Source organism: Festucalex cinctus, chromosome 3 (assembly GCF_051991245.1).
Source record: "Festucalex cinctus isolate MCC-2025b chromosome 3, RoL_Fcin_1.0, whole genome shotgun sequence".
Lineage (NCBI taxonomy): Eukaryota > Metazoa > Chordata > Actinopteri > Syngnathiformes > Syngnathidae > Festucalex > Festucalex cinctus.
The window spans coordinates 28204033-28216204 of NC_135413.1; the positions used below are offsets into that span (position 1 = coordinate 28204033).

At 42.4% G+C, this 12172-nt stretch overlaps 1 protein-coding gene across 2 annotated transcripts in view; it reads right to left on the reverse strand.

Moving 5' to 3' along the window:
• Positions 1-12172, reverse strand: part of LOC144016340 (A disintegrin and metalloproteinase with thrombospondin motifs 20) — a 103506-nt gene that overhangs the window by 84550 nt on the left and 6784 nt on the right. For both annotated transcript variants that reach the window (XM_077517338.1, XM_077517337.1), the window contains exon 3: positions 9753-9915. In XM_077517338.1, the coding sequence (XP_077373464.1) occupies positions 9753-9915 (163 nt within the window). The remainder of the gene's footprint in view (positions 1-9752; positions 9916-12172) is intronic.

Genomic DNA, 12172 nt, shown 5'->3' on the forward strand with positions numbered 1-12172 from the left:
AACACATTATTGTCAGAAAATAATAATTGGGAGGGGTTGACTTCCCCCTTAACATTTTATTACTGAAAATGAGTAAATGAGTCAATTAACCCTTTCAAGCATGCAGCCCTGAGCCAGCAGATCGCAGACCAGCGCACAAATAGCTGAATACTTTAAGTGGTGAGGTGCTTGCAAATCAGCCAATAAAGATAAAACAAATACATTAATACCTTGCTTCGATATTCCTGACTGATTATACTGTAAAACCAGCAATTGGGAAGTCACTGATGGTGTAACTAGTTCAGGGTGTAGTTTGCTTTTTGCCCAAAGTCCGCTGGGATAGACTCCAGCAAACCGCAACCATCAACAGGATAAGCGACATTGACAATGGATGGATGATTGAGCAATGGCATTTATTCTTCAGTCTCTTTCAACACTATTGTTTTATTTATTTTGATTTGAAAATCATCCCATGTAAAAGATCTAAGATGAGCAAAAATGTCATGTTAGCACATCATTTCTTTCCGACAAAAAGCCGACTCGTCATCAGCATGATTTCGATCCAACAAAATGCGTTTGGCCATACTTGATGTGTGACGCTTTTGATCCACTGAAGCCATCTAGATTTGATTTGGTAGGCCAGACAGATTCCGAGCATGTATTGGTGGCTATATTGTCGGCGAAAGTCTGTAACTTTAATAGCTGCCATCTGTCCGCGCTTACTGAAGACGACGTGTCGTTTCGGGAGTTGCCGTGACGGATTCCAGCTGGGGCTATTTGCTGCCACTGTCTACTGGGCCTGGGCCGTTCTTAAACAGACGGGGTCCCCGTGTAGGAATGGCTGGCGGCGTCTTGATTGACAGTCACCGACTGCGCGACGATGAAAGATGAGGACGGGCGACAGGTGAGCGACTGCTCCTCATCGACTTGGACGGGCGCCAATGAAACCATCAGCGTCATCGCCTACCGACCGGTTGTCATCGGAGACGGCAAACGTCAACCTGAACTGCTGACCTGCAATTTAGATCACTTCAATTCTGTTGACGTCAGCTCGTAATAACGCGGATCATCATTGATCCGTGGTCGGTTCGGGTCAGGCCCCACGGTTGGGATCGCGCACGATCCGCGGATTGGTTGGTGGGAGAAAAAAATGACAAAAATAAAAGTGCGCGTTCACAGTCGACACCATTCAGACATGTCAAGGAAGCTGGAACATACTCGACGTACACTTATGCTAGCTTCAAAATAAAGTTTACCAAATAACAAAATGACGGCAGCCATAGTAGACTTTTACTTTGAAAGCTAGCAATCACGTCGTGGCGTGATTGCTAGCTTGACTTCCCTTTTAGACATTTAGGATTTCTTTATCGTAGTTTTGACCGACATTGTAGATGCGACCAACATCAATATAACGCTATCCCGAACTCATAATCAGTAGCTAATTTAGGACGCTAAGAAACCACTAAACAATTACGCCGTCATCGTGTGATATGGCAGAAGTTTCTGACGTAAGTGGCTAGCAGCTAGCTGTTAGCATTACCTGGCTGGTAAGTGAGTTTGACAGCTGGTAGCTGGCTTACTTTAATTATTTTTTAATACTCTGGACTAAGACTACTTTGTAATTCACTCGCCATGTTTAAAGGAAGAGAATGTGCCTTAAATTGCACTTTGAGGTCTTTTCATTATTCAAAAAAAGAAAAAGAGAAATTTGATTTTGCCCATCCATCCATTTACTGAACCGCTTGTTCCTCACAAAGGTCGGGGGGGTTGCTGGAGCCTATCTCAGCTAGCTATGGGCAGCAGGCGGGGGACACCCTGAACTGGTTGCCAGCCAATCGCAGAAACAGAACTTTGTCTTCATTTATTTTATAAAACACTTCGCCCATTAAAAAAAGTTCAACTCAAAATGTCAAACTTAGCCGTTTAGATTTTAGGAACACAACTTTAAGCTCTTAGTACCTTGTTATTTTACACATGCGCCATAAAATAAGAATGTTTCTGCCTCATAATGTCCTGAAAGTTGTTCCTAAATCCTAAACGGCTATATTAGACATTTTGAATAGATTATTTTTTTTTAATTCAAATGGCGAAAAGCATTTTACAAAATAAATAAAGACAAAGTACTATTTATTTATTTATTTAGCTGATCCGAAAAACAATCCGATCCGAGACTCGAATCCGTGATTCGATCTGATCCGTGACTTTTGCGATCACCACTACTGGCAACGAGTTAAGAGTAATTCATTTTTTACTTCATTCTTGTCAAAAGTTTGACTTTAAGTGTAATCATTTATGCTTAGTCTTGAAAATAATTTATTTCCGCCTCCATGTGGCCCTAATACTGACTTGTGCGTCTCCCACAATTCTCCATCGTTGCCCATATGTGCCCTGACTGTTTATGATAGTTGCCGTCAGCTGGAATGATGTTCTTAAATCTCGATCTCACGACTCCCAAGCTGCAAATGGCGCGAACGCAAGAAACGGCACCTTGCCAACTTTTGCCGTCCACATTCATCAGAAGTATTTGGTGCGCTCCTCCAAACACATTCTTCAACAGACCACCGCCGTGCTGTTTTCAGCATGTCGCCAAATCACTACTGTAAGTGCACAAAGGAGTTTCCAAAATGGGGACAAAGGTTGAGTCAATTACTTTTTTTTTTTTTTTTTTTTAAAGCCTTCTTAAGCAACGGGCAATTGTCTGCCCATTCTTTGGTCTAGCCACCACAATTGCACCTAATCGCGCTCCGTCTGCAACGTTTTCCTCTTAATGGATGGTAACCAGAGTACGGACGCAAAACAGTACCTACGCTCAGTGTAAGGTACACTGTCCACTTAATTGGCACCCCGGGACGGGAGCGCTTCGACTCTCAGCGGGCCATTGTAAAAGAATGTTAATTAGTTCAACAATGAGATGTGTGTTTGCCATTGTCGGCCTCTCGGTCGGCATTGATACTCTTGACTCGGAACTGAGGCAGAGTCAAAGAGCAAGGCTTTGATGTGGAGGGGAAACGCCGGCGAGATCATTTGCGATGAACGACTGACCCGCGCCCGCGGAAAGCCAATAATCCATTTCATGCTCTTGTATATTGGCTTCTTGAGCTTGTTTTGGGATGAAGCTTGGTGAAGAAGACAAGCGGGCACTGGAGTGGAAGACTGAAGGTCAGCTGGAGCCAAGCAAATGACAACATTTGTAAAAGGAGACACGCTGTGCAGGACTCTTGTTGTTGTTCTCGGTTCTGTGGGGAACCGCCAGGCCCGATGGGGTCGACTGGCTCATTAAGAAGACAAACTGCGGTGCGTCACAGATTCGGCCATCTTCCTATCGCTGACATCCTTGGATTTTTTTTAGGCAACAAACTAACGAGATTCGAGCAACCCAGTGACCGCCTGAAAAATTACCAGTAACAATAATAGTAATATTATTATCATTAGGGCTGGGTATCAATTGGAATTTTCTCAGTCGATTACATTTCGATTCACAAGAGCTCAGTTTGATTCGACTTTTCCTGATTCGATTCGGTTCACTTCAATTCAATCCGATATTGATTAATTATGGAACATCAATTCTTCTTTAAATGAAAAAAAAAACAAAAAAAAACACAAACATTAAATTCCAAATAAAATTTTACGGAGGCAGTAACTGGTTAAATGATTTAGTTTTTTCATGAAATAAATGGATGAGATGAACATTTTTTCAAAATTCTACTTCAATAATTGTAAATTTATAATTTATTAACTACAAGTTTGGCCTTTAAAATTCTATTTTCTTATAAATGTATGGTAAAAAAAAAAAAAGATATTAAAATAATTGATTAATGGTTTTATGAATCGATATCCGTCTCAAAAAGGAAAATCTTTTCAATATTTTGATTTTTTTTTTAATCAGTCCTAATAATCATAGTAAAACTAAAGTATGTTTATTGAACAGCACCAACCGTCAAACACACAATTACAAAATGAAAACACTTGTAAGGAGCATGGATGAGATACTAAGTGGACCAACCATGCAGTAAATGGCCAACAGGACTGAATCCAGGCTCCTGAGGCCACGCCCCCAGGCACCCCAACACACATATGACTACAATGTGTATAACTTTCAGCTTAACCCAGTGCTTCTCAATTATTTTCTGCGATGCCACCCGCTAGGAAAATGAAAACTCTCCGCTGCGACCGTTTGAGAAAGACTGGCTTACCTGTACTTCATAAAACGTAAACTAAAGTTCACCATATGAACATTTTGACTGTTATCAATGAGTGTTTGGCAGACTCCGAGGTTCAGGGAGCGTCCTGTCACTCCAAGAGGGGCCGAGGAATGAGAGGACGACTAAACCTCCTGGAGCCATCTGACGTTTACCTTAAGACTAGATAAAGGTGAACCTGTCCAGCGTATTTGTCATCTGTCAATCACATCCTTCAAGCACCACTTTCCCTGACCTCTGTAACAATGTTATGAGCGACTCTCGGCTTTGCAAACCAGCTGTTAACTGCGTACGAAAAAAGAAAAAATGGTCACGCCAACCCATCTTGTGAGTGACAAACAAAGCTGGAAGTGAGGTTAGCAACAACAAGTGGCTCCATTCACATACATGAAAGCGCAAGGGGGGAGCAGGGCAGCGATTCAAGTCGGCTCGTTCAAACCGACCCGGGCGAGGAAGGGCCCCTTTTCCATGTAAATGAACCCATTGAGAAAAAAAACAAAAAACCTGATGCTGGCATTTGAACTAGCATGTATACACAGTGGGCACCAAGGGGGCAATCCCATACAGTGATTATGTTGAGGGTCAGGGGCCACATACCCGTCAAAGGCGGTCACTTCGTTGTTCCCCGGCCGCCAAACAACACAACAAAACTGGGATGAAAGACCCCGCCAACAACACTGTGACGCTAGTGTTTCACTATTCAGCTGCTAATGTTTGCTGTCAAACTGTCCATATTCAATTTACTGTTCCTAATGCATTCAATGTATGGCACTGAGTGAGGGGGAGGGGGAAACGGCGGGGAGTGTCGGACGAGCAGACAAAAACAGTAAGAAAGAGGTTGTCTTCAAATGGGTTTGAAGGAAGAAAAGAATCTACCCTCATTGTGGAGACCCTCATCCTTGTGGCGATCTCTATCCACTCGTGTCGGGATTCACATGCAAGTTCACGGGCGGACACACTGGATCATCATCATCCGAACGACGTACTCGGGTTACGACGGTTACGAACAGAGCTGGGCGATACGGCCTAAAATTCAAATCACGGTAGAAAGACAATTCCTTTGCGGGAATTTACAGCTATATCAACTTAAGTGTAAGTATTAGTGTTGTTCCGATACCGATACTGGTATCGGCAGAGGTGCTGATACTGCATAAAAACAGTGGTATCGGTATCGGTGACTACTCAGAAGTAACATGCCGATACCATTAATTCCAACGCTAATACAGGATTTTGGATGCAGAATCTTGTGTCTTGCTCATGCACAACATTCACTGATATATGACATGTTCACTGCATGCCGATCTAAGATCTTATTGGCCCTTGAATGCTCTGAATCAATGACAGGACAGCTTTTTCATGTTGAGGAAAAAAAACAAAAAAACCTTAAGTATCGGTATGGTATCGGTATCGGCCGATACTGCAAAGCTGGGTATCGGTATCGGTATCGGGAGCCAAAAAACGGTATCGGAACAACACTAGTAAGTATTTCTGAATGAGTTGTAACGTTGCACTGTATAGTCCTCTGGCAAAACTAAATTGTTAAAAAGTAAGACATTACATAAAAATAAATAAAATAAATAAATTTGGAGAGTAAGTAAGTATTTATGTGTAGCTCTCAAAACTCAAAATGAAAATGATATAGAACGATCAAACTAACCACTGGTGCAAAATCATAACTAACATTGCTGATATTAAACATATTACAAAGTATACAAAGTATGCACACATATACTTCTAACCCTAAACCTTAGGCTCCCACTCCTGACTGAGGTATTTGGTGAAATCGTAATTCATTTCCGGTTTTTGGATCTGTCATGTGCTAACTGTTTAACTGTGTATTATTTTCCCTCTACACACAATAATTTGTTGATTACTCTCCGCTATAATGCAGTTTGAGTCAGAATTTAGAAAAACGTATTGTACGACCCGAGCACTTAGACTACATTTTATGATAGCGTAGCGGTTAGCATGGCTTCTCTATCTTCTCTCTTCTTACTCTGTCTCGAATGCGTAGCTCCTTGTCCTCCTTTAGTGATAAATAATAATTGTCAGAACTCAGTGTTGGCCATTTGCTGCCATGGAGGAGCGGCTTTACACCATGGACGGACAGTTAGCGCCGCTAGCTATCCAGCCGCAGCTCATCGCTAGCTGGGTTCCCTTGATTGTTATTTATTTATCAAGGACTAACAAATTTTCCGCACCACCTGTCAAAATGACGGGGCAGTTGTCCCTATTTCCATTATTTACTGTAGCAAAACAATAACTAACTGTATTCCTCCTGAATCCAAAACGAGGCATGTACATACATACCTATACATACCTTTCCTTTAGGTGCCTGGCGTGTTTGTACAGAGGAAACATTCAAAGTACCCAAGCAGTCAACAGTTCAGAAAAGCATGTTAAGATAAGTAAACAGCCATCTCAATTGCCAAAATAACAATCCAGGTAACACTTAAAAGCCCTTATCATTGTTAGCTCATTTTTTGAGGGTTTTTTTTTTGGCATGCGTCGGAAACATATACTTCCTCTGTTTTCGACAACTTTTTGCTAAGGATGTACAGCCGGTGTACAAACTATGGAAACTTGAAGACACGCAAGTGCCTTTGTTGTCTTGTTACGAGCCGTCATATCGGAGCAAAGAGTTTATACCCCCTCCCGGCTCCCCACATGTATCTGTGCTGATAAACGTGTTGTTTGGCGTGATAAAAGGCAGCCCATTTCATCTTTGTCTGATTAAAAAAGATGTTTCACTCCAGAAGACGTTAAAAAGAAATGTTGTGAGTACTACACGGGCGATGATGAGTGGGAAAAGTACTGCTGGCAGACCATTGTTATCTATATTCCAAATAGTAAACTCCTCTATGAAAAACCACTTCAAAGTCCAAAGCCCACCGGACCATTCAACTTTCACACAGCAGCTACCAATTATAATTTAAGAGGAGGGTCCTCTTTACAGAAACCTAAAGTGGGTAGAGAAGACAAAGAGAGGTGGGACTGACCCCCCAGAGCTTCTATTGCCTCTCCAAAAAGAGGAGATACTGGGAGAATGGAGTTGGAATAGCCACCAACCACCACCACTGCTGCTGCTTCTTTGGTGCATCAATAAATTGACTTGTAATAAAAGGGGTCACTGGTGGGAGGGATGTGCAGTAATTTGGGAACCGTTTTGGTCTAATTGGTTAAAAAGTCACGTAATACAATGAAAACCATTTGGATGGTAAACTTAGATTCAGCTAGAAAATTATCAAAAGACGAAAGACTTCTATACACCAATCCGATTGTGTAAAGCAACGTCGGAACTGTTGGTGGAGGTGTTTTCACATTACAATCTCAACTCATCTCAACTTTATTTATAAAGCACTTTACTACAACAACTGCTGCATACAAAGTGCTGTACATGGAACATAAGTCAGTCATGCAGTAAGGACATGTGAAACTAAAAAGAAATTAAATATCACAAGTAGGTAAGTATACACGTAAATAAAATTAATGATAAATGAAAGGGAAATCGACCCCCAAATGTTTTTTGACAATAATATGTTCTATGCAGCCCCACTGGTCTAAATATGGCATTCTGGTTAACATTGTGTTAATGGAATAAAAGTTAAGCAGCAAAATCCAACCCTTTCTATCGATTTCAGGAGGCGGCCATTTTGCCACTTGCTGTCGACTGAAGATGACATCAATGTTGCTCAGGGCTCAGGCAACGACCAATCAGAGCTCACCTGTTTTCTGAAACTGAGCTGCCATTGGTTACCTGCGACCTGAGCACCATTGACGTCCTCGTCAGTCGACAGCAAGTGGCAAAATGGCCGCCCCCTGAGATGGATAAAAATGGCTGGATTTTGCTTCATAACTCTTATTCCAGAAATGTAATATTAATCAGAATGTCATGTTTAGACTAGTGAGGTCACATTAACGTATTATGGTCAAGCAATGTTTAAAGTTGACTCCCCCTTCAAGTGAAAAGTTGCTATTCTCAAATACATTGCCACCAGTAAAAATAGCCATTTTCTGCCATGTCTTGTGACCAGTTTGCTCAATGTGAGTCGACTAGTTTGAAGGGAGAATCGCTCATCAGAAAAGGTTCTTGGACCATTTAGCACTTCACCTTTACAAACTGGGAAGAACTTCCGAAAGAAGCAGAACGAGAAGCAAGTTGTATAAAGCAAGCGACGCACGCCATCGAGCCGGTGTTTACATGTCGCCTGCTCGTGCTGGCGTGTAGCGCACTCCGACGCTTACAAAGACGGGAGGGGCCTGCTCGTTTTGGCTCCGTGTGGCCTTCAAAGAGCTTATTTTAATCGCCACATCTGGAGAGGGGCCCTATCTGATAAGGCAGATGAGGCGCATCTCGGGACACTTCACAGTACACAGTACAGGCTCAGTTCCACTGGCTCTTTAATCCCTTCCTTTATTGTCTGCCTGCTGCCTTCACATGAAGACCTGCAGGTGTCTTGTAATGTATCCTCTCGCTAAGTGACTAATGAAAACATGGCAAACAATACAACTAAATATACAGTCATGTTCACGTCAATTTGAATGCTAACATCAGTGTTTCCTCAACATTCATTTCGAAGCGGATTTGATATACAAGTGAATTGAGTTGTAATATCCACAGTACAAATTAGGCTATGGAATTGAAGAGATACACCCCTAATATATATGTTTAAAAATCGTTAAAAAACACGAGCAGGCAAAATTTGAACCCTGGACTCCTTCACAATGAGGCAGACGTGCTAACCGTCTACACACCGTGCTGCCTAGCGTATCCAACTTCAAGCACAATCAGGATCTAACAGAGACCCACCACATTTCTCGTCTCTGTTTACCACACACAGGCTGAGTGGCTGAAAAGCCAAAGCATATGAAGGGGGTCAGACCGAGTTCTTTAAATTGACAAGGCGCACAATAGCCACCGCCGTGCGACAATGCCCCAGCTCGAGACAACAAGCCAACGAAGCGGCTTGCGCGCACACGATTTATTTGCATCCCTCCCACAAAGGCCGCCCACTGAGCTCCTCGCCAGGATGACAACGGCAACCGGACTCCGCTCGGTCAGCCTCTCTTCAAGAGCTCTTCACCACCCAAAAAGGGGTCGACAAAGACCACAATGGCCTTCTTTTTTTATGAATTGGACTCGTTGGTTTGTATTAATTAGACAAAAGTCGGGGGTGGTGTAAGCAAAGCATCGGCCGCCAGCTGGCAAATTTGTGGGGAAGATAGGAAACCTGCTAGCCACTTTGGCCTTCAAACTCAAAGAACTGATGTAACCTCTGTTCCCCAAAACAAAAAAAACAAAAAAAAACTCTGGTTATTCATCTCATCATAATTCCATATCGTTCCAAACATCTGCACCTGAGCTGAGATAAAGACCTTTGGCAGAAGCGCCGACTTCGCTCAAGCACCATTTACTGATTCAAGCAATTAAGTTTCAGAGGGAAAACCCCCTTAATCAGAGTGAAATTGTGATTGGGTATAATTTACATTTCAGGGTTAGGTCATGAGGCGGTAAAAAAAGTCTGCCAGACAGCGGTTACAGGCAAGCCGGTTAAACAGTCTGCTGTCTGTTACCTGAGGCCGAACAAGGCTTGCCGTCGCTGGACGTGTTGCGTCTCCTCTCGTGCCGATAGACCAGATGGGGTTTGTGGTGCTCCTCTTCGTACTCCTCCTCCCCCTCGGCGTTCAAGAGAGGCTCCAGGAAGTATTCGCCGTCCGCTGTTGTGAAAGTGCCAATCTGGAGTACAAGAAAAGACAGGCATGGTTTATGACATGAGAGGTGTGTGCACATAAGTAGAGGAACCAATCTGACACATGGAAGCTGGTTTGTTCCTTACACCTGGTCAAGCCAGCAGAAGTTTTCTTCTTTTTTTGTGTTTCCCCTTGCTACTAACTAAAACAATAACCAATGGCGAGAACCTCTGCTAATCAAAATCATGCCAAAACCAAAATGCTAGCAGAGCTGCAGTGTTAGCTAAGATTAGCATTAGCTTCCTTGCTACTAACACAATAGCCAGTGGGGAAGACCTCGGCAAATCAATATCACATCAAAGTCAGAATGTTAGCAAAGCTGCCGTGTTAGCATATTTGCATTTAGTGACTAGTGTTGCTAGCGTTAGCTTGTTCACTCACAGTGTACTATGGAATTGCCAGCTGGTTGATTCACCAACTGTTCAATTAAAAACATAAAATCTGATCTTTAGATTATTAAAATAGCAGGAACAGTTATGGGTGTGTCCACACCTCTGAAAACCCCTCAAGTAATATTTGAACAACACATAGTGAAAGTGTTGTGGTGGAAACTTAAAAAAAAAAAAAAAAAAAAACTTAAAACAACCAGGCTTTAAAATTGCCACATTTTTACACAGTTAAGAATTATTTCGACCATTTCCTATGCGCAAAAATGATAGAAATGAAATATAGTAAAAGTAGGCTATATTGAGCATTTCAGGTTCCACTATGCGCTCATATTTCCAATAGCTGTGGTCTATGAGCGTGCAGACACGCTCGGGGCATCGCTTTTGTCTGTAACTGACACGCCGACTCGCACAAGTCTTGTCAAAAATACACCCTCCAGGTCAAGACGTTTCCTATCTGGTAGTTCTCACAACGTCAACGTACAGTTCCCTGTCGGCAAGAGTTACATCATCGTCATCATCATCATCATCATCATACACGGACTGAGGAATGCTAATATTGATTTGGCAGCTCGGGCCCTCGAAAAGCTCCTTAGCTCACTCAGCCCTGAGGCTCAACGCCGTTTGCATAGTCATATCATGCGCACGCTTAAACAGGATATCGCACGCTGGAATGTTTCTATAGCACCATTATTCCACCGCCGTTTTCGCAAAGTGACACTTTACGGAGAGAGAGAGAGGGGGGGGGGGGGATGTGATTCGGATATGGAAAACGTGACCGTGTATCTTTCCGGCTTTCAAAGGGCGGAGGATGAGCACGGGTGGGGCTGTCAGGAATCGCAACAGGCATCCTCGAAAGCGCCGCGTGCCTCGAGTGCTACATATGTGGAGTGCTGAGCTTGTGAGAACACGATGATGAATGGAAACAAACTGGAAGTTAACACTGAGGGGTGCAACGTTATCCAGTAGGGCTGATTTAATGCTGTCTTGTTTGCTGGAGTCAATGCCAATATTAAAAGAAAGGATGCGATATTTTCAATTCATCTACAAAATCTTAGGTATTAAAGATGAATGTGTGTTCTTTGTATGTCAGTGTGTAGTAGTGTAGTGTAGTTTAGTAGTGTCTTGCCCAAACTTAACTGTGATAGGCCCCAGCTCCCACGGCTCAAATAACGACAATCGCTATAAAAAATGCATGGACTACTGTGCCATTTGAACAACATATATTAATTAACCTGTTAAACAATAAAACATTATTTTCAAAGGTGAAATAATAAATCATAACACACATAAAACACGACCCATTAAAAACAAGTGACAAGAGAACTGTACAGTAGCTAACCAGACAGCAGCTAGCATAAGAAGCTAACATCTACTTCTCGACTCAGTGCTACTTCTTCTTGAACATGAACAGATGGACTCAAGTTTCATGACATTCGTAACTAAAAAAGGTCAAGACACTTATTTTACTTGGCATGTTAAATGCAAGTGAAAAACAAACTGTAGCTAGCCAGACGCTAGCATGAGAAGCTAACATCTACTTCTCAACTCAGTGCTACTCCTTCTCAAACAGATGTACTCAAACACTCGTCAAAGAAAATCCTAATTAGTCATTTGTCCACAAAAAGCTGTTCAGATACCAAAGGAGTCCCATCAAGAATCTTTTCTGCTTGGAATGCGTGTCCGCTTTCTTCACGCTAACTTCCTGCCAATAATTGTTCTCTTACCACTGTCGTCCTCTAAAGTCAAAATGGCGGCAAAAAAACAAAACAAAACATCCATGCAGTTAATACTTTGATGCCGGCTGAAATGAGGTCTAGTGTTTACAAAAGCAACTCAAAAAATGTAACTTTGGGT